The sequence below is a fragment of the Hemicordylus capensis genome, chromosome 2, assembly GCF_027244095.1.
Source record: "Hemicordylus capensis ecotype Gifberg chromosome 2, rHemCap1.1.pri, whole genome shotgun sequence".
NCBI classification, from domain to species: domain Eukaryota; kingdom Metazoa; phylum Chordata; class Lepidosauria; order Squamata; family Cordylidae; genus Hemicordylus; species Hemicordylus capensis.
Genome location: NC_069658.1, coordinates 233,726,144 through 233,749,613, shown reverse-complemented (window position 1 = coordinate 233,749,613; position 23,470 = coordinate 233,726,144). Strand labels below are relative to the sequence as shown.

Below are 23,470 nucleotides of genomic sequence, written 5' to 3'. Positions count from 1 at the left end.
GATAGGGCTTCAATTTGCTCATCTTCTGTCCCTGTTCATGTTAATCCCAGACAGAACAGCCACTTCACACATTACAAAGGGGGTGGAAATCTGGGAGTAGACCATAGACTCAATGAGTTGGAGGGCGACTGATCTTCACTATTTTTCAGGCAGGGGCCACTATGGCAAAAAACATTCCATGTGGGAGCCATTTCCCACTGCGCTGATCTCTGAGTACCATGCTTTCCCCAGCAGCAGGCAAGGGATGGTCTTCAAAAGAAACGAGAGCCCCCTTGAGCCCCAGCACGATCATACAATGTGAGCATGGACTGCTGGGACGTGTAGTCCTTCACAGTGCTTTCCCCATAGAGCTCTGTCACTGGGAAGGACTGTACTTCCTAATGCTCCTGCAGAGGGGTGTAGCTATCATTGAGCGGATGGGTTCAAAGAACCCAGGCCCCTGAGCTCCTGAGTGTCCCCCAACTACACCCCATTTGTACAAGAGTGCTCCTGATTAGCTGTACACAGATTTTGGTAAAAAGCAGATGAAATGTTGTGCCATATGTCAGCCAGTATTTCCAGTGTAGGAAGATGCTGAGAAATGGCAGGACATAGTTGTCACTGGAAATTTTCTACTCAAGAGGATGCTGCAGATCTGTCTCAGGAGTAAGACTGGGTGACTGCTGAGTTCCCTTGCTGCTCTTAAGTGACAGCATCTACCCTGCCAGCGCCTGCTCTAAGGTGCTCTTATCGATAATGCTAGAAATGTTAGGTTGTGCAGTGGCTGAAAAGACCAAGAGAAAGTGGGATGGTATGCAGACGATGACGCAGGACAAGAGGCTATACTTGGAGGTCACCTGCATTAACTGGCTGCAGAAGTACCTGGCCTATGGAAATGAGACCTCCCTAAGGAAAGGTAAAGATGGAAAGGGGGACGGGTAGGGGAGTTTTGGGGGATAGGGCTTCAATTTATTCCTATTCCATCCCTGTCCATGTTAGAGAGCGCCATCTTCTGTATGGTCCCCATTGCATGTCGAGGTCATCTGAAGAGGTCCATTTCCAGTTACCACCGGTATGTCTGGTGGCGACTCAGAACTGGGCCTTTTCTGTAGCTGCTCCTGGCGTATGGAATGCACTCCTGGCAGATACCTGCAGTTTAGGTTCACTGTTGGCCTTTAAAAAGAGCTCTAAAAACTGACTTGTTTGGCCAGGCCTTCCAAGGTTTTAAAATTCTTTTAAAAGTATTTTAATTGGTATTAAATGGTTTTTAATTGTTTTATATTGTTTTTAGCACTGTGTCTTAAATGGTGTGTGTTTTTATGTCTTTTAAATTTGTTGTACACCACCTGGAGCCTCTGGATGGGGTGGTTTTGAAATGTAATAAATAAATAATGATAAATAATCCCAGACAGAACAGCCACTTAACTCATTACAAAGGTGGTGGAGGGGCCTAGAGGAGGTGGAGGTGGTGGATCAGGGGCCTAGAGCAAGGCTACAACACTTTTTAGTTTAGAAAAAAGACGACTGCTGGGAGACATGATAGAGGTCTATAAAATCATGCATGGAGTGGAGAACGTGGACAGACAGAAATTCTTCTCTCTCACGCATAACACTAGAACCAGTGGTCATCCCATGAAATTGATTGCCAGGAAATCTAGGACCAACAAATGGAAGTACTTTTCCACACAACGCATAATCAACTTGTGCAATTGTCTGCCACGAGATGTGGTGACAGTCAACAACCTGGATGGTTTTAAGAGGGGTTTGGATAACTTCATGGTCTATCATCGGCTATTAGTTGGAGGGCTAAAGACCACCTCCAGCCTGAAAGGCAGGATGCCTCCGAGTACCAGTTGCAGGGGAGTAACAGAAGGAGAGAGGGCACGCCCTCAACTCCTGCCTGTGGCTTCCAGCAGCATCTGGTGGGCCACTGTGTGAAACAGGATGCTGGACTAGATAGGCCTTGGGCCTGATCCAGCAGGGCTGTTCTTATGTTCTTATATGTTCTTATGAGGGCAGGGAGAGCTATTCCGGCTGCACTTCGAATGTGGTGCTGGCCAGATTTTACTTTTAAAGGCAAGGATTCCCTTTTAAAGGCAGGGAGAGCCACTTCAGCCACGCTGCGAATGCGGCACTGGTATGGCCCCTTTTGGGAGCAAACCACTCTTGCTGTCTGACATTGGGGGCATGGCTGGGGCACGAGGCATGGCCCCTGAAGTGCGGTGGCCTGTGTTATTTGGACCCGATCGCACTATGGTGGCTCCGCCAGTGCTACCATCCCCTTAGGCAATTGGTTCAATTGCTGAAGGGCTCTAAAGTTAGGAGGTTCTTCCAGGACTGGCTTTAGGGGTGAGTGGGTGAGCCAGGTGGTTGTCCAGGGCATATACCTGAGGGGGGTGCCAAGCCGAGCTCGATTTTACAGTTGTCCACAGCAGGAGATGCTAGGAAAGGACTATAGCCCAGTGGTGGGTGCATGTTTTGCATACAGAAGGTCAGAGATTTAGTTCCTGACATCTGAGGGGAAACAAGATAGATGTCTAAAAAATATGCATGGTGTGGAGAGCGAGAAATTGTTCCCCCTCTTTCATAACACTAGAACCAGGGGTCACCCCATGAAACAGATTGCTAGGAAGTTTAGGACCAACAAAAGGAAGTCTGTTTTGACACAGCACATAATCTATGGAATTCTCTGCTACAGGATGTGGTGATGGCCATCAGCCTAGATGGCTTTAAGAAGAGCATAGACAAATTAATGGAGGATAGATCTATCAAAAGCTGCTAGTCTGATGGCTATAGGCCACCTCCAACCTTGGGACCTTTGAATACCATTTGTAGTGGGAGTAATAGTATGCCCTCATGTCTTGCCCGTGGGCTTCTCAGAGGCATCTGGTGGGCCACTGTGTGAAACAGGATGCTAGGCTAGATGGGCCTTGGGCCTGATCCAGCAGGGCTGTTCTTATGTTCTCATAATCTTCTTCTCTGTCAAGTTTATGTATGCTACCCCATGCTTCTAATATCTTCAAGAAACCATTTGGGGGTAGTGATGTTGAGATTTGGTGCTACATATCATCAGTATGTGTTTGTGACTAACACTCAGGTCTGTTTGGTGAGGCAGTGCATGTGCTGAACAGCTGCCCAGAAGGGTGTGGAGAACAGGACAGGAGTCCCAAAATTTGGCCAAGAAAATCCATTCCCCCCACCCAGCCTTTTTCAGGATTTTTAAAAAACAATTTTTGGCATTATGTGCTTTACAATCATTTCCACCCAGCTTTTCCCCTTCAAGAGGGAGGAATTTAATCAGGCATGGACATATCCTTTTGTATGTCATGACTGCACTTTGGTTGTCTACCATTAATTATTGGCTACAGGCCTCCATCCTGCTTAGGATGGCGATTTAATGTGTCGATTTAATTGATTTAATGTGTCATACCTCCCAGGGGCGGAGCCACCACTGGGCGAACAGGTTCGCTCCATGCCCAGTACCTGCCAAGAACTGTTAATGGGCTCTTTGGAGAACAGGCCTGGCTTCCCAAAATTTGGCCAAGCAAATCCACTTCCCCCTCTACCCTTTTTCTTTTTTAAAAAAACCCCAACACAGAGGAGGATTAAAAAAAAAAATACACACAACTTTAAATGTTTACGAATATTTCCCCCCAGTTTTTCCCCTTCAAAAGGGAGGGAGTTAATCAGACATTAACATTTTCTTTTGTATGTCATGACTGCATTTTAGTTGTCTACCATTTAATCATTGGTTACAGGCTGCCATACTGCTTAGGCAAAGGGTTAATTGATTCCCACTGGGACACTGTAAAGTCACCGGAGAACTGAACGGGAGGGGGTTTCGACGGGGTGCCGGACCAAACTGGTTCAGTCCTGTTCGGACCAGAACCAAACCACCCGTTTTTGTGCACACCCCTACTACCTTCCCTAGCACAGTTTCCACCTGATCCACCACTGCTAGTGTATTAACCTTTTGGCACTCACAACACTCAACAGAAAACAGACTAAGAGATCTCTTCTCACTCACAGCTCCCACCTCTCCTTCTCCAGCAGCCCCCTTGTTGGCTGTTACACTCTCCCTTATATTCTGTTTCAAGGGGATACCCAACCAATCAGGACGTTTCTTCCCTTAGAGAGCCAAACCTTCTGTTTCTTCCCTGGAGACAACCATTGACAACCAATCAGGCATGGAGCCTGACCGCCAGCGGCCCATGTGTGGCCACGGCGGCGGTCCTGCTCACCCTGCCCCCCGCGCCTGATGTCGGATGTGGCGGGCATGGTCTGGCCTCCGAATGGACCCCTGCATTCGCAGCGCCGGGCATTTAACTCCCAAAGGGGCCGCATGGCCCCCTTTGGGAGCTAGACTGGGGCTGCGCTGTATTTGCAGTGCAGCCAGGAGCAGCTCTTCCTGCCTTTAAGGAGGCAGTCGGAGGGCTGTGGGCCACCTCCAGCCTCAAAGGCAGGATGTCTCTGAGTACCAGTTGCAGGGGAGTAATGGCAGGAGAGAGGGCACGCCCTCAACTCCTGTCTGTGGCTTCCAGCAGCATCTGGTGGGCCACTGTGTGAAACAGGGTGCTGGACTAGATGGGCCTTCTTGGGCCTGATCCAGCAGGGATGTTCTTAGGTTCTTATGTTTAGGGAAGAACCGCTCCTGGCAGTGCCACAAACGCAGCGCCAGCCATATAACTCCCAGAAAGGGCCGCGCGGCCCCTTCGAGAGCTAGACTGGGGCTGGTGCTGCATTCACAGCACAGCCAGGAGCGGCTCTACCCTGCCTTAAAGGCAGGGAAGAGCCACTCCTGGCCGAGCCGCGAACGCAGTGGCCATTTAACTCTCGGGGGCCACGTGGCCCCCGCTGGGGAGCTAAACCAGCACCCCGCATCTGACATCAGACACGTGTGTGTGTGTGTGTGTTGGGGCCGTGAGGCACGGCCCCTGATTGGGTGCGGCCCTGGTTCTTTGAACCCGTTCACCCAATTGTGGCTCTGCCCCTGCAACCAATAGCAACACTTTATAACATTCCCTCCAAACTCTGAAGCTGACAATCTTTTTTATCTCAGACAAGGCTGTAAGAGGTTGTCTTACATTTAACCCTTGCAGAGCCTGGAAAAGAACATGTACAAAACACAAATTCCAGTTTGTTTGTTTAAGAAGGGTAAGGGATGGGAGGGAGTGGGGGACACTTGGATGGTGGGAGGGCAATGTACCACCTGCCCTTAGTGAGGAGCCCCATATGGGAGGATACTGCAAACGGTAGTTCCCTCTCCGTTTTCAACCTGAAGTGGTACAATCCACGCTCACACATTGTTCTGCTGAGTGGGGGCTTCTAGCTGTCAAGCGAAGCAGAAACACCAGATCGAAGTAGTCACACGCTCAAGCTTTTACCAGCCTGGATCATTCTGGAGTGCAGGCAGGGCAGGAGGGATGGTGGTTTGGATTTGCAAAGGTGCCATGAGGAAGCTGCACTTGCTTCTGCTCTTAATGAAAGCCACTCAGTCAGCCATCCAAACTCTGGTTGCCCGACTCATTCTCCGCATAGTCCTTCACAAGTTCTATCTGTCACATGCAGGGTGTGGTTCTGTGACAAGTTCTGTCACATGCAGGGTGTGGCTTGTGTGTGCAAGGGACCACCAGAGGGAGGGGCAAACAGGAGCCCACTCTAGTCTAGCTACATGTCTGCTTGGTACTTTCAAATGTCAGCTCCAACATATGGCTGAGGATTTGATGCTTGATGGTATCAACAGTTAATATGGATCCAATCTGATTCAGAAATAGTTGCCTAATGACGTTCTTCCAAAAACTGAGAAGTAGATCTCTGGCTAACTCACAAAACTACTAATTATTGTCTTTAAGAATGTAGAGTGTAACAAGATGCTGAGGAATGCCAGGGAATAATAACACTTAAAAAAAACCCCACCGTTCTATTTCTTTGGTCTCTGAAATAGTGCACATATATTCAGTATTGGGACTAGATGAACATATGAGCTCCTCTCCTTCTCTCTAGGTGTAGACTAGAGACAAGGCCTTTTTGGTTGCTGTCCAAAATGTCTGGGAATGCCAAAATGTTTGGGAATGTCCTTTTGGAAGAGCATACCTGTGCGCCCTCTCCCAGGGTTTAAAAACAAAAACAAAAACCAGTTAAAGCTCCATCTTTAATGTTTTACCTAGAGTGGGCTTTTAACCTTTAAAAAAAAATTTCAACTTTTAAATCTGGTTTTAAATTAGACCTGATTTTAGCTATTTGTTAATTTTATATGGCTTTATCTGGTTTACTAATTTTGTGAGCTGCCATTTGTCCAGCTATTGGGGAGGTGTTGTGTTATGCATTGTCAGTAATGTTGCCATTTTTTCCAGAGATCCCAGTGGTGAGAATGGCACGCAAGGCAGCTTCTGATGGCCGGGAAGCCCTCATCTGCCAGGCCTTTGGCTTCTACCCCAAGGAGATTGACATCACCTGGAGAATGGACAATGTGATCTGGGAACACAAGACTTTGCGTGGGGATGTTATCCCCAACTCAGATGGGACCTACTATACCTGGATCAACACTGAGATTGATGCTGAGCACAAGGACCCCTACAAGTGCCATGTGGAACATTCCAGCCTGCCAGAACCTTTGGACCTGAGCCTCTGGGAAGAGTTTGGTAGGAGGATTCAGCACTGGGAGAACTTTGAGGTGGGGGTGGCAGATTCTGGGAGGTGATTCTTATCTGAGCATTTGGGTTGTGGATTGAGGGTTCCTTCAGAAATGGCTCTCGAGGCACATCTGGGATTGGGTGGATGGTGGAGTTTGGGGGCTGGAGTCCACTAGAAGAGGGTGCATCCTATACAAAAAAACTACTTTTCCTTTGCAAGGTGGCTGGTTCCAAGAGTGTGTCATGTTCCCTGACTTTAGTTTTCTCTTCTCAGAATCCGCGCTGCGTCCCTTTTTCTCCTCTTGGCTTTCTATCTTCATCTTGTATTGGTGCAGAATCTGGTTTCCCCACTTTCTGGCCCATTTCTCCTTGTCATTAACTCCCCCCATTGTTTACTCTCCCAAGTCATTATCACTCCTTTTCCAGATGTCACCCGCTCATGGCAAGACATCTCCTGGATTACTCACACCATATCACCGCCTGCCACCACCTGGGCTCCTGCCACTACATCACCGCCTGCCACCACCTGGGCTCCTGTCACTACATCACCGACTGCCACTACATCACCACCTGGCACCACCTGGGCTCCTGCCACTACATCACCGCCTGCCACCACCTGGGCTCCTGTCACTACATCACCAACTGCCACTACATCACCACCTGGCACCACCTGGGCTCCTGCCACTACATCACCGCCTGCCACCACCTGGGCTCCTGTCACTACATCATCGACTGCCACTACATCACCACCTGGCACCACCTGGGCTCCTGCCACTACATCAACGCCTGCCACCACCTGGGCTCCTGCCACTACATCAGTCCCTGTCACCACCCACCAAATGCAGTCTATCACGCTCCCATTGTCTATAAAGTCCCTGCTACACCAAAGCGTTCACCCCTGCAGGAAGGATGAGGCTGTCTGCCCTAACCAGCAGTGCATTCCCCGCAAGCTCTTGTGCAACGGTGACAGGGACTGCTCTGATGGCAGTGATGAGCTGAATTGCGGTGAGTCCTAGGCAGGGAGGGTTACTGAGCTCAGCGAGTGAGCCTCTGTTTTGGCCAGGAAAACGTCAGTGACTAGCCTGGAGTCCTCCTCTGCTTTGGAGGAATTGGGCCTGGAGGATCAAGGAAGGACTCTGTAGGGGGAACTGCCACATGGACTTTCTTTTGCCTTTGAGACAGACACCCCCATCCCATGCAAACCCAATGAATTGAAGTCCCCAAATAGATACTGCACCCTCAAGATCTGGTGATTGGGGCTACAACCTGCATCAGAACAATTATTGGATCTGATTCCATTCAGGATAATTCAAGCCATTTTGCATCAGATCAGAACTGACCCAGCAGTGTTGCTGATCAGTGTGATCCGATGCAAAATTGTCTGATACAATAGGATCAATTCAGCACATCAGAGGGAATCCTATCCTTTCCTTTATTCATTTACTTTAGTCTAAATTACTATGGATAATGTTTGAGAATGGTGATTTTCTTTATATGGAGGACACTAAGTGGGGAAGGAGAGTTCACTGACTGACACCTCTAGCTGGCCAATGAAGGTAAGACTTTTCAGGCTTCCAGCTGTTGAAAACATGCTGCAGTTGGTTGATCGCATCCATTCACAGTGGCTCATACAGTAAAAACACAATCATGCAGCATAAGGAAGGAGGAGCAATTTTAATCAAACTCTTCTTCCCTCCGCTGTCACTAATGCCCCTTGCAAATATGTCCCCGAAGATCTCCCCAATTTAGGGGACCTATTTCTGGGGATCATCTGGGGCAGCAGAGAGAAGAGGGTGAGTAATTGATCAGTATTGTTGATTCTGAGTGGCAGCTGCTCTCCAGGGTTTGAAACAGGAGTCTCTCTCATCCCTTACTGGAGATGCTCCCAGGAACTGGTGTGGGACTTCTGGATGCAAAGCAGATGACCATTGACCTTCAGCCCCATTCCGAAGCAGTGTGTAGAAAGGGAGACTGAAATAATGGTACTCCCTTTCATAGGAGATGGAACTTCCCCCTATCATTTGCTTTTGTTTCCCATTTCAGACCCAGCATCCAAGGCAGTGTGTCTTCAGGGGAGCATCATGGCGACCAGGACTGTCATTCTGTTGGGTGTTGGGATCTACCTGATCTTTGTACACATCCATAAGTGAACTGTAAAGGTACCCAGTGGGGGTAAGTTGGTATGCTGTAGGCTCTGATTGAGAATGATTTCCTGGTACTGGCTTCTGTCTGGCAGTGGTTGGAGGTATCGTTTTAAACACAGACGCAGGGCATCTAGTCCATGTTCTAAAGCAGGGCTGCTCAACTTCAGCCCTCCTGCAGATGTTGGCCAAACATTCCCATAATCCCTGGCTATTGGCCACTGTGGCTGGGGATTATGAGATTTGTAGTTCAAAACCAGCTGGGGGGCCTTAGTTGAGCAGGCCTGCTCTAAAACAAGGGTGGGCATTAGGTAGGAAAGATGTGCACAGAGCCGCGGAGCTGCGGTCCGGCACTGGGGTGGGGGTTCCTTTAAGGGCGGGGGGAGGGTGTGCTTATCCCTCCCGCTGCTTTCCCCCCGCCGGCGCGCATTGTTTTGCAAGCATTTGGGGTGGCAGGTACCTCCCTGCTGCCCTTTCCCCTGGTCGTCAGCAAAAGGCTGCAGCACCTCGCACGCATCACATCTCCACGAAGTGTGTGTGTGAGGTGCACACGGGCAAAAGGGTTTCTGAAGCCTTTTGCTGCCGAGAGGGGGGAGGGGTGGCAGGGAAGTATCCTGCCGCCCCAAATGCTTGCAAAACAACACGCCCTGGCGGGGGGAAAGCAGCAGGAGGAGTAAGTACACCATCACCCCACCCTTAAAGGAACCCTCACCCCACCCAACACACACACACACCCTGCCCGCGGCATCGAACCGTGAACGGCCCAGTGCTCGGACCGGTCCCGAGGCCTCTAGAATGGCCTCCAAACCGGTCCGTGCACATCACTATTAGGTAGCTTGGGAGCTAATGGTAGTGCTGGGCTTATCTGAAGAAGCTCTCCAGGCACTTGGGCTTGGTTCTTAGTTCTTTTCCAGACAACACTGCAAATCTGATTGGCTGGCAGTGTGGAATTAAAAATCCCTTATTCTGTGGATGTGAAATAGGCAAAGAGGCACCTTTTAACGTGGTGATTCTCTTTATTTAGCAGGGGGAGAGTAACTGGCCCCATCCACCCCCAGCACAGTACCTCCAGTGACTGTTGCTGGCGTCTAGCTTATGTTTCTTTTTAGACTGTGAGCCCTTTGGGGACAGGGATCCATTTTATTTATTTATTATTTCTCTGTGTAAACCACCCCGAGCCATTTTTGGAAGGGTGGTATAGAAATTGAATTAACAACAACAAAAATTTTTTGACTGCCCCACCACTCCAAGCTGCTATTTCAAACTGGTAGCTCCCAAAGCTCTGGCCAAATAAAAGCAGCTCCCAGAAGTCTGCCTGTCCCTGCTCTAAAAGCAGGATATTCCACTGTAGAGTTAAATAATCCAACAAAAACCCTCCCTCTTTCACCCCCACAGTGTAACCTACAAAGTCCAGATATACTGAGAAGTCCAGGATGTGTCTGATAAAGTCTAAACCTTGGCCAACACTCCGATCCTATCCCAAAGAGATGAGCATGGAATTATGTATACTAGTCTGATGCAGGGCATGTTTTCTCAGAAGTAAATCCCATTGACCTTGGTAGGGTTTCTCTTCAAGTAGAGGATAGAGATGGTGACAGTCCTATTCTCATCTATCTTGCACAGAAATATCTCTTTGTGGTATTTTTTTTAAAAAAGCAAACTCATTTGGGATGAGTTTGGAAGCACAATGCTTATTAATAGAGTATGTGGTAATTAGAGGGAAGTTGTCCACTATCTACTTAGGTGTGTAGATGGGTCTCTAGAACATGGATGGGTCTTGTCTTCCCTCTTTCACTTCCTCCGGGCATCCCACAGCATCCCAACTATTCCTACAGTCATTCACAGACAAGCCTTTTGGCCCAAGGCAGCTGGCATCTGATAATCCCCTGCTAGAAATTCTCATGCATCCCCTGTTGAACTCACCCTAACCCTGAAAGATCTGGTGAACCAAAATTCAGCTATAATGAAGCAAAGTTGGATTTCAGAGGACCAGGCTGGCCCAAGAAATTGAAAGTGGCACAGTGGGTCAGGAAGGAGGGAAGGTTGCCAGCAGCCTCCTCTTTTCTCCTCATGTTACTTCCAAGCTTTGCAAGGAGTGTGAGGAGAGGCACTCCTTGCAAAGATGAGATTGATCCCCCAAAGCTGCTCTGATGGTGGCAGCAGGGGGAATCTTGTGGCCCACCAGATGCCCAATAATCTACTGCCTGAAGTGACCAGCCTCAGCATACCTCATGAAAAGGCCACCTCCTACTGAGAACTACTGGGAAGTAATAAAAGTTCACTTCATCTATTTATTTATTTATTTTTCTATTTATTTATCTGTTTAATTTATTTTCAGCATTTGTATAGTGATGTAGTCCCTGAAGCAAGAGAATGGAACATTTGGGGTTATCTTCTTGACTGGAGAAAAAGATATGAAAGGCCAAGAGATACGGCACCAAGACAGATTATTTGGGACATCTCTTCGGTGGACCATCTCCACAACCATCGCTTTCTTCAACTCCCCACTTCTCTCCATCTTCTCAGTTCTCTTCTCTGCCTTCTAATTCCTTGCTTCCTTTAAAAACAACAACACATATTTCTTTGTATATCTCTTTGGAGTATCTTTCGTGCCGTTTTGCCTTTTTGTGACTTGAAGGTTCCCTTCTAAACAGAGGGTTGGTGCTGTAGATGTCACAGGAATATGTTGCTGGATGACCTTGCTTGAAAACAGATGCAAATAACTCATTTAGCTTCTCTGCAATCTCCATATTCTCCTTAATGATCCCTTTCACTCTCTCATTGTCTAACAGTCCTAAGAGTAACTATCTAACAGTGCTTCCCTCATTGGCTAATAGTGCTTCAAAGAGTAATTTGCTGCAAAGGATTAACTGTTATGTCTCCAAATGCATTATGGGTTCATCTCTCCTCATTTCTGCCTTATGTGCTTTATTTGCATTGCTCTCTTATCCAACTTTAAGGCTCATTTACTTATTAAGGGGTTTTCTGCCTTCAGTCTCATGGAAGTTGCTATGATTTTAGTTCCTGTTGGTCGTGGAATGGAGCGCTTAGAATGGAGCGCCGAACAGTTCCATGCACATCCATTCCCTAAGGACCATAGACAATGGGGTTATGTTGCAGTAACGTTTATCTGGGTGGGGTGCCAGGGGTGATACCAGAAAGGGCTTCATTACTGTATTTATTTTCATTGTAAATATTCCATATTTCAGAAAAACTAGCAAAGGGGCTAATACACCTTAATTAGCATGTTAAACAGAAATAATCAAATCGACAGGTGGAGCTATGCAAAAGAAAAACCAGCAGGGAGTTATTCACACATGCCTTCATGTTGCGGGGTATCTGAAGAGAGAATCTGCTTCGCAGCAGATTCTCAAGATGTTTAATTTGGGGGATTAAACGGACTGTTCACATAGGGTCGGCTCCTCTCTGCAGTCCCTGGAAGATCTTTTTCCTGTGCATTTCCACCGGCTTGCTCTGGGTTTTTTCTCCAACCAATTACAAATCACATCACAGAGGAGGAGGCAAGAGAGCTTTTTGTAGATGTTAGTTTGACAGCTACGGAAGAATGGCATGAGAAGTTGCCAAATGCTGGATCAAACAGCAGAATGCTTAACCCTTGCCTTTGTGAGTGACTGCCTTCATCACCTCATGCCCCCCCCCACAACATCCCAGACCATTTAAGAGGCAGGGAAGATTAAAGCAGAAATCAGTGCTTTCTCTCTGTCATGAAGACAATTGCAGGCTAATGGTATCAGCTCAGACAAAAAAGGTTCAGGTTACATCCATTCTGCATATCTAAAGCCTATGTAAAACATAGGAAGACCCATATTTTGCAGTTTATGCTTGTGTTCAACTCAGGAATTTCTCCCTTCCCCTCTCCTTCTAGATTGCCTCTGCACAATTTCACCAAACTGCCACAACCCCTTCCCCCACCCCAACGCTTGTAATTGCAAGTCACTTAGAGCAGACCATACCCAACACAGCTGTCAAACTCTCCTTCACTGAGTTTTGAAAAAAGCCAAATTACTGGCATGGCCATTGCACAAATCAAGGGAGAAGAGATGGGACATAACAGAGGCCTCGGGTTTTTCCCCCAAAAGCCGCTGAAACAAGGATTTTTAAAAAGCCAGACATACTTTAGGCTAAGCCAGAATGCGCAGCCTCCATTCAGGGGGAAACAGAGTCCTGTCTGTATTGGTCCCTGATAGCCTGCAGCTACTTTGGGGTAAATGCAGCTAAAATGTGGACTGGCCCACTCCATTCCGGAGGAGATTCGAACTAAAAGCCCTGTGTGTAAGGCCTCTAGATGACATCATCCATTAGAAGCTCAGGAGAATTGCCTCCTAATCCATGTAGGTGTCGTGGAGGAGAGTTGGTTTTGTGGTAGCAAGCATGACTTGTCCCCTTTACTTAGCAGGGTCCACCCTGGTTGCATTTGAATGGGAGACTACATGCGTGAGCATTCTAAGATATTCCCCTTAGGGGACGGAGCTGCTCTGGGAAGAGCATCTGCATGCAGAAGGTTCCTAGTTCCCTCCCTGGCGGTATCTCCAAGATAGGCCTGAGAGAGATTCCTGCCTGCAGCCTTGGAGAAGCTGTTGCCAGTCTGCGTAGACAATATTGAGCTAGATGAAATGGTCTGATGCTTCGGTATTTGGCAGCTTCCTACGTTCCTAAGTGTTGGGTGGAGGCACCATCAGTAAAGCTCCATTTCCTACATACTGAACTTCTGAAGATGGAACAGGGCCCCAGTTGAAGACATCAAAGAAGCCCATTGGACCAATAAAAGGCTGCATTCCTCGCAAAGCCTGTCAGACCACATCAGTCATTTTCTACACCATTTGAAATACTGTATGATATGCCTGTCCAAAAACTGGACAAAAAAGGGTCAATTTCTATCACTTTCTTAATTTGCTGTGGCAGTTTTTATCAGATAGCTTTGAAAGTAGGCCTGTTAGGAGACCTCGTCAGTTAGATCACACGAGTTATGTTGCAGCTTATTAGCTTAATAAATGCCATATTAGTAGTCCTATTCAGCCATTATGTTGTACCTGAGTTCAGGTTTCTGTACACACATGTTTTTCTGTGATTGACTGTACCTGGATTCATTTTAAAAGTGAACCCAGGTACAGGCCCCCTGAAATGCAGGATACAGTTAGGAAGCATATTGCTGTACATGCATTCAGCATAACATATGAATAACTGTCCATGCACACAGAAATGAATGTGCATTCGCTCTACACAGAGTGCATGTATGTTGAACATAATATGTTAATAAGGCTTATAAGGAGGAAAATGTTGAGGCTTATAATGCCAGAACCTTCTTTTTGCATCTCGTCTTAACTATAAAGACAATCCCACGCACCTTTAGTAAGAACTTTTTTTAAAAACCTACTAAAATACTTTTTTACTAGTATAGTTTCTAGCACAACATATACAGTACATATATATGGACAATACAGTACATATATATGGACAAAGCCCAAGATATCAGAATAGAATGGAGTACGAGGAGCATTATATGAACAATAATTCCAAGGAATGTAGTTCTAAATTTGAAATCAGGTGAGGCAAGGTGTCAAAAGGCAACACAGTTCTGCATTTTGAGTGTACCCACCTTAAAATGTCTCATGATTAAGCAAGAATCATAAGGTTTCATCAGTGACTGCTACATTATGATCAGGGAATAATAGCACAGCACTCGTTTTCAGCTAATAATGCTATGCTAAATATAGTAATACTAGAGCCAGTGTCCCTCAGGAATTCTGGTACAGGTAAAAGGTAAAGTGTGCCATCGAGTGGGTATTGACTCCTGGTGATCACACAGAGCCCTGTGTTTTTCTTTTGGTAGAATACAGGAGGGGTTTACCATTGCCTCCTCCTGTGCAGTATGAAATGATGCCTTTCAGCATCTTCCTATATTGCTGCTGCCCGATATAGGTGTTTCCCATAGTCTGGGAAACATAACAGATCTGTACTGGGACCGGTATAATTATAATTATAATTAATCATAATTTATTTATAAATGATCTAGAAGCAGGGGTAAGCAGCTAGGTGGCCAAATTTGCAGATGATACCAAACTCTTTCGGGTAGTGAAATCCAAAACAGATTGTGAAGAGCTCCAAAAGGATCTCTTCAAACTGGGTGAGTGGGTGACAAAGTGGCAAATGCAGTTCAATGTTGGCAAGAGTAAAGTGATGCACATTGGGACGAAAAATCCCAACTTTAAGTATACGCTGATGGGATCCGAGCTGTTGGTGACGGACCAGGAGAGGGATCTTGGGGTTGTGGTGGGCAGCTCATTGAAAGTGTCGACTCAATGTGCGGCAGCTGTGAAAAAGGCCAATTCCATGCTAGAGATCATTAGGAAGGGGATTGAGAATAAAGCTGCTAATATTCTAATGCCCTTATACAAAACTATGGTGCGGCCACACTTGGAGTACTGTGTACAATTCTGGTCACCACATCTAAAAAAGGATATTGTAGAACTGGAGAAGGTGCAGAAGAGGGCAACCAAGATGATCAGGGGCCTCGAGCACCTTTCTTATGAGGCAAGGCTACAACACCTGAGGCTTTTTAGTTTAGAAAAAAGACGACTGCGGGGAGACATGATAGAGGTCTATAAAATTATGCATGGTGTGGAGAAAGTGGAGAGAGAGAAATTCTTCTCCCTCTCACATAACACTAGAACCAGGGGTCATCCCATGAAATTGGTTGCCAAGAAATTTAGGTCCAACAAATGGAGGTACTTTTTCACACAATGGAATTCTCTGCCACAAGATGTGGTGACAGCCAACAACCTGGAATCTGGAAGGCTTTAAGAAGGGTTTGGATAACTTCATGGAGGAGAGGTCTATCAACACCTGCGTTGCTGCAGAGAGAGCCAGGCTGTTCCATTCCTACTAAGCACTGCATAGCGGCACCTTGCGAAGTGACTTCCATTATTCTTGGGTAAAGGCTTATAAAGTAAAGTGTGCTGTCAAGTTGATTTGGACTCCTGGAGCCAACAGAGCCCTGTGGTTTTCCTTTGGAAGAATACAGGAGGGGTTTACCATTGCCTCCTCCTCCCACATAGTATGATGATGCCTTTCAGCATCTTCCTAGATTGCTGCTGCCCGATAGGTGTTTCCCATAGTCTGGGAAACATACCTGTGGAGATTCCCGGCTAGTATGCCACTGCATGCTAGTGTGCCATAGAAAAATTCAAATGCCCCATTTATGGAGATGGCTCATTCCGTTATGTACTGGGAAGGATGCACCCTATCCAGTGTGTTTGAGGGTGAGTCAGCTCCAAAAGCAGAGCAGTTAAGCGCTATACTTTTGGAGCCAGTTTTCCCACTCTAAAAGAGAGAGAGAGGCACTACAGTGTCTGTGTTATAGAGGTGTCATGCCCCAATTTTATTTTATTTTTACTGAAGTCTGCTTTCAAATGAAAAAGGTTGGGAAGCACTGTTTTTGAGCTTTTAACAGGATTGTGCAAATATTTGGCTACTAACAGCCAAAACTGAATAATTTGCACAGCTGCCCCCACCCCCAAGCACTGTGCAGAGGGGTCTGTTTCTTCTGTTGTCTGGCGTGCAGTGCTGAGCTGTTCCCTATTTCAGTGGAGCCTCTTCAAGAGAAATGGAGGCCTCCTGAGTCCCAGAGATGTGTGGGAATTGCTGGGATGTGGAGTCCTTCTGGCACCAGTGTGGGAAGGTGCGGAAAAGGACTCCATTTCCCAGTCTTCCATCCTTCCCCAGACATTGCTGGGACTCAGAATGGCTCTGTTTCTCTCCAAGGCGCTCCACTGACATGGAGAACAGCAAGGCACTGTGTGCAAATGAACTATGGGAGCAGTCCCCTCTCTGCAGTGTCTGGGACTTATCCAGACATGGCTTCATGCCACAGGGTATCTGAAGAGTGGGCAGAGGCATATCTAGGGGAAATAGTGCCTAGGGCACACACTAAAATTGCACCCCTGAACAAACCATTATTATTATTTTTTAAAGCCATGTTTCTACTTCTAAAATTCAAAATTACTGATGGTCTCTGAAGATATCTTACTGCCACTGCTCACAGACTTCACACCACAGGCAAGAGCCAAAAACTGACAGTCCTTTGTCTTGCACCAAAAGCTCAAACCTCTGGCAAGCCCCAAGGCAAATATACTTGTGGAGAGGGCAGAAACAAACACTCTCTCAGATGCTGACCCAGCTGTACAAGTTAAGAATATAAGAACATAAGAACAGCCCTGCTGGATCAGGCCCAAGGCCTATCTAGTCCAGCATCCTGCTGTTAGAGAAAAGATGAAATACGTGATGGTTGCTTGCGCTGATGGGATTTGTGATTGCTCTGTAAAACAGGCTTTAACAAAAATATTCGCCCTGCTTTAGTTCTCGTGCTCAAGTTGGTGTGAGATTAAGTTAACAATCAACTCTTTGTTCCATCTATCTCTTTGAGACAGCACCTGACCAGTTTGCTGGGGCTGAGACGAAGCTCAAGGCCAACTCGCCAGGCAAAAGTGAAACTTAAACAGGCCTGCTCTTCCTCGAGGGAAGGAGGGGGGAGAAGGGGGAAACATGAGAAACTGTCTCAGCAAATCAAGGCCTGTAGGAACCAGTTGAGCTAAACTGCGCAGATGCAAGAATCAATTATAAACGATATGCTATATATATAGGATGTGGCCCTAAGGTTCGGGGCGGCCGCCTTTCTTGAGAGCTCTGTGTCATTGCAATAAAGTTTAATTTGAAACTCCGATACTGGTGTCTGGCAAATTACCTAACCAAGAGACCCGAACCAGGGTGGGGAGGTAAGCCCCTCAGCTTACCCACAACACTGCTTCACACCATGGTCCACCAGATGCCCCTGAGAAGCCCATGGGCAATAGGTGAGGGCATGCCCTCTCTCCTGCTTTCCTCCCCTGCAACTGGTATTTAGAGGCATCTTACCTCTTAGGCTGGAGGTGCCCTATAGCCACCTGACTAGTAGCCATTGATAGACCTTTCCTCCATGAATTCTTCCAAGCCCCTTTTCAAGTAGGAGGAGAGCTGGTCTGGAGGAGGAAAGCTGGTCTTGTGGTAGCCAGCATGAATTGTTCGCTTTGCTAAGCTGGGTCCACCCTGGTTTGCATTTAAATAGGAGGTTACATGTAATGTAGTCTCTCTCCCTAATGTAAACTGCCCTGAGCCATTTTTGAAGGGTGGTATAGAAATCAAATACATACATACACACATTCGAGTACAGTAAGATATTCCCTTAGGGCAGGGATTCTCAAACTTGGGTCTTCAGGTGTTATTGGACTTCAACTCCCATAATCCCCAGCCTCAGTGGCCTTTGGTTGGGGATTATGGGAGTTGAAGTCCAATAACACCTGAGGACCCAAGTTTGAGAATCACTGCCTTAGGGGATGGGGCCACTCTGGGAAGAGCAGCTGTTTTGCATGGAGAATGTCCCAGGTTCAGTCCCTGACATCTCCAGGTAGGAGGGGGAAAGGCTCCTGCTTGAAACCTTGGGAAAGTGGCAGCCAGTCAGTGTAGACAATACTGAGCTAGATAGACCTTTTATAATAAAACTGCAATCCTCTGTACATTGACTGGGAAGTCAAGCATCTTTCCCCCCTGCATACATACACAACACGGCACTCGTGGGTTCTTGAAGGCACAAACAGCAACTGAACTCACAGTAATGTAATAATATAAAACAAGCATATTCATGCAAATATGGATTAGCAGAAATATTTCAACACACAACTTAACTTATTCCCACATCCTGCACAATTCTTTATCCACTCCCCTCTCTATCTCTAAAGCAGCCAATATTTAAACAACGGAATTTCCAAGAATATAAAGATGTAAAAAGAAAACACACAAGGTAATGGGTTGTGGGTTTTTTTAGGGAGGATGGGGGAGACCTTGGAATTTTCGTTGTTTTTTAATTCAATTACTGTATATAATTTATAGCTAAACATACGTGCTTGCAAGCACATCTCAGAGAAAGAGAGAGCACGTGAGAGAGAGAACCTAGAAGAACTTTGGTGTATTGTGCACTTGACAAATCAAACCTTCCACACGACAAAATTGCAGAGTTATCTAGAAATATGCTCCTTACTTGTGGCTGACAAACATACCTAAGTGGAGAGCAAAGACTTCAGTGCAAGTTTAGTCATTCGGGTACTAGCAGAGATGCAGGGGGAAAGGGGAGCTATATACAGTGGTCCCTCTACTTACGAAATTAATCCGTTCCGAATGCACATTTGTAAGTCGAAAAGTTCGTAAGTCGAAAAGCGGTTTCCCATAGGAATGCATTGGGAACGGATTAATGCGTTCCGGAGCCTAGAAAAAAGACCCAGACCCCCAGTAAGGCTTGCAAACTGCACAGGAACATTTCTTTTCAAGAATAAACAGGCAGTAAACAGGCAGGCAAGTCAAGGAAACCGCATGTAAAATTCGTAAGTCGAGGAAACCCCATCTAAAAATTTGTAAGTCGAAAAAACCGCATCTAAAACTGGATCTAAAACTGCCGTTTGTAACTCGAAAAATACTTATGTCGAGTAGTTCGTAAGTCGAGGGACCACTGTATATGTAAAAGCCACTCTTGTGTTTTGATACTCTTCCCACTCTAAGCCCTTTCAGACTCTACCTGCAGAATCTGCATAAAGAGATTTGCATTTCTGCCCACCTCAAGCAAAGAAGCAAGTTTAGCAATGCTAGGAACTTTTGAAAAAGCAACAAGGAAATGATATGAGAAACAAGAGAGGATTGTTAATGGATTGTTGTCCCAAATATAAAGTTTACTAAAAGAAAGAATGCACATTAAAGAATGAAACCTTTCCATTATCAATATCTACCAACCATGGATGGTCTAAAGTGGTTCATTAGTTAACAAAAAAGTTCCACTTTTCACTCACCAAATCAGCCCGCCAAGTGAATTCACACAGTGAAAGAGATTTTTTTTTTTTTTAACATTTAAAAATGGGAAAGCCTGCCAGGCTTCAGCCGGCTACGTTGTTAATTGAAGTCATTTAGCAAAAGGAGAAAGAGAAAATTATCTCTCTGCATCCCCCCACCCACTTTGGTTTTTGAATTTAAAAGCTCCCCAGGGAACGGGCTAAAAACTGAAGTGTGCTGCTTGTCACTTGCTCAGTCGGAAGAGGAACACTTTTGGAAGGCAGCAGTACAACTTTGCTGTGTCTCACGCTGAAAGCCTGAACACACTTGCTTGGGAGCAAGCACTCAATCCAGAGGGACTTCTTCTTCTGAGTAAACAAGCATTTGGCAGGGGCTGCACGGCTGCAACCCTGTGCACATTTACTTGGAGCAACCCTCAGGGCTCAATGGGGCTTGCTTTTGAATAGAAGTGCTTGGTCGGGCTGCACAGGAATGGAGAAGTTGGTTGCTTTTCGTTTTCTTGCAGCCGATATCCTTGTGCCTGCCTCAGAACGAGAGGCAGAGAAAGAGCCAGGAAAGCAGCAGCAGAAGCAGCAAAGAAGGGATGGGACGGAGGCTCACCGAGGAAGACAAGGGTGGGGGAAGAGAGGAGCAACGTTGCCTCAAAAAAGGATGTGGGGGGAGGAGGCGAGAGGTTTCCCTTCTCCACAAGGACAAATAGAATAAAAGATAAAAACTTCCTCCTCCTCCTCCCTCCCATAGCTTGCGCAGGAGCCTGGACTTGCTTTCCCAGGCTGCGAGGCACCCAAGCAAGCACAGAGCAACCAACTTCTCCATTCCTTGTGCAGCCCGACCAAGCACTTCTACTGAAAAGCAAGCCCCATTGAGCCCTGAGGGTTGCTCCACGTAGATGTGCACAGGGTTGCAGCCGTGCAGCCCCTGCCGGTGCTTGTTTACTCAGAAGTAGAAGTCCCGCAGCCTGCTTCTCCTTCTCTCGCTGCCCCAAGAAACACAAAAGCCTCCCCGGCAGCAGTGGCACCAGGAGGAGGAGGAAGGGACGGGAGGCGGGGGGAGGAGGACGGACTGCCGCTGAAAATCCGGTGAGCAGCAGCGGTTCCACCCAGCGGCGTCCGCTGGGATTGAATGGGGGAAATTTAAAAAAAAAATATTGTGTTGCTTGGGGGCGGGGCATGGCAGGCACTTGCGCCCCCAGTCAGCTGGCGCCTAGGGCACGTGCCCTGCCTGCCCTGCCCTGGTTACGCGTCTGAGAGTGGGTCTGCCTTGCAGCAGATTTGCAGGTGTTTCATTTGGGGAATTTTTTTTTAAATTAAATTTTTATTAATTTTAACAATAATAACATTAACATTCACAACAAATAACAAATATGGACTTCCCGCTCACACCTCCTCGTGAATCATCAACTATAGAATTAACCCTTGCTATAATAATAATTCAAAACATAAATTTAAACCTTACAAACACGATTTTAAGCTACCCCACCTGCAATTATTACTAAATTTCAAACCCTGTTGTAAAATCAATAGTAGGAAAATAGTTCTTTAGATACAACAAGAATGGTTTCCAATCTTCTTTAAAACATACTAAATTTTGGTCTCTTATCAATATTGTAAGTTTTGCCATCTCCGCATATTCCAAAATTTTTATCAGCCAATCTTCTTTTGAAGGCAGTTCATTGCTCTTCCATTTCTGTGCATATATTATTCTGGCTGCCGTGGAAGCGTACATAAAAAATGTTAAGTTAGCTGTAGAAAATACTTTTTGTGTTATTTCCAGCAGGAAGGATTCTGGCTTCTTAGGAAATGTCATTTTAAATATTTTCTTTAACTCATTTTATATCATGTCCCAATAGGCCTTAGCCTTCCTACAGGTCCACCACATATGAAAAAAGGTTCCTTCAGAGTGTCCACATTTCCAACATTTGTTTGAAACAGTTTTATACATTAGTGCCAGTTTTTTTGGAGTCAAATACCATCTATACATCATTTTATAGTAATTTTCTTTTAAAGCATAACATGCAGTAAACTTCAAATAAGTTTTCCATAATTTTTCCCAGGCTGCCATTTCTATATTGCACCCCACATCTTGAGCCCACTTTACCATAGTTGTTTTAACCACTTCGTCTCTTGTCTCCTCTAAAAGCAAGAACTTATACATTTTAGAAACTAATTTTTCATCATTTTCACATAGCTCCTTCTCAAATCTCGACATCTGATCCTCAAATCCAACTTTAAGATCCTTCTTATATACTTATATACTTCTTATAAACTGATGGTACTGAAACCAATCTCTAACCAAATTTTGTACTTCAGTTAAACTTTTTAGCTTACAGTCCTTTTCTTGAAAATATAACAGATCCCTATAAGTACCCCATTGCAATTGCATATTTACTTCTTTACGTGTTAAAGCTTCGATCGGAGATACCCATAACGGAGTTTTAGGTTCCAGCCATTTTTAATATTTTAGCCACACCCTCATTAGACTACTTCTTACATAGTGATTCAGAAAATCTTTATGTATTTTACTTTTTTCATACCACAAATATGAGTGCCATCCAAACCTTCTATCAAATCCTTCCAAATCAAGTATTCTAGGATTTCTTAATGTTATCTATTCTTTTAACCATGTCAAACAAACAGCATCAAAATGCAACCTTAAGTCTGGTAGGGTAAGACCACCTCTTTCCTTTGCATCTGTTAAATTCTTAAAGTTAATTCTTGGTCTTTTCCCTTGCCAAACAAACTTAGTTATATCCTTCTGCCATTGCTTAAATCAAGTTAAAGTGTTGATTATAGGAATAGTCTGAAAAAGAAATAACATTTTAGGCAAGACATTCATTTTCACCACTGAAATTCTTCCCATTAAAGACAAATTCATATTGGACCATCTTTGTAGATCAGTTTTCACTGTATCCCATATTTTAATATAATTATTTGAGAACAACAAAGAATTATTGTTTGTCAGTCAAACCCCCAGATATTTAATTGTCTTCTCCACTTTCAGCTCACTTATTTCAAAGAATCTATCCTTAGATTTCTGATCCATATTTTTAGTCAAAACCTTCATTTTAGCCTTATTTATGTAGAACCCAGCCAATTGGCCAAATTGTTGTATTTTTTCCAAGAGTCTTCCAATCTTGTCCATTGGATTTTCTAAAAAGAACACAACATCATCTGCAAAGGCTCTTAATTTATAGTCTTGTTTCCCAATTTTGGGGCCTTGTAGTTGATCATCTTCTCTAATATTTCTACAAAGCACTTCTAAGACTAATATAAAAAGCAATGGGGAAAGTGGACATCCTTGTCTAGTCCCTTTTTGTATTTTACAATTATCTGATAATTCCCCATTTACAATAATCTTAGCATTTGGGGAATTAAATGGACTGTTCACATAGGGTCGGCTCCTCTCTGCATTCCCTGCAGATCTTTTTCCTGAGTGCATTCGAACAGCTTGCTCTGGGTTTTTTCTCCAACCAATCACATCCCAGAGGAGGAGGTAAGATACCTTTTTTTTTAGTCTGACAGTCGGCATTCTACAAGATTGAGTAAGTCTCAAATAGGTTGCTGTGATTTTACTTTCCATTCCTTTTGGGTCTAGTGCCTCAATAAACTGCTGCTAATTTATGTCAGTGAAACCAGTGTGTTGGTGCTCCTTGAGTCCTTCCGTGTTGCTTCCTGATCATGTGTTATTTAGCATTAAAGACCCACATTTTCAGGTTAAATGGTCAGCATCTCTGGGCTCCTGACAAGACCCACACATTGACAGGAGGGTCTACCACTAACCTGAGCATCAGATTGCTGCATCACTTGCCCCTTACACCACTTGCTTGCC

At 45.6% G+C, this 23,470-nt stretch overlaps 1 protein-coding gene across 5 annotated transcripts in view; it reads left to right on the top strand.

Annotated features, from left to right (window-relative positions):
- The window catches only part of LOC128343362 (major histocompatibility complex class I-related gene protein-like), a 50,521-nt gene extending 38,858 nt beyond the window's left edge, over positions 1-11,663 (top strand). For 4 of the 5 annotated variants that reach the window (XM_053292306.1, XM_053292307.1, XM_053292304.1 and 1 more), the window contains 4 exons: positions 6,333-6,620; positions 7,038-7,616; positions 8,655-8,783; positions 11,091-11,663. In XM_053292306.1, coding sequence (XP_053148281.1) covers positions 6,333-6,620; positions 7,038-7,616; positions 8,655-8,761 — 974 coding nt within the window. In that variant the 3' untranslated portion in view covers positions 8,762-8,783; positions 11,091-11,663. The remainder of the gene's footprint in view (positions 1-6,332; positions 6,621-7,037; positions 7,617-8,654; positions 8,784-11,090) is intronic. The other variant, XM_053292308.1, reaches the window with a different exon arrangement.
- The last annotated feature ends 11,807 nt before the right edge of the window (positions 11,664-23,470 follow it).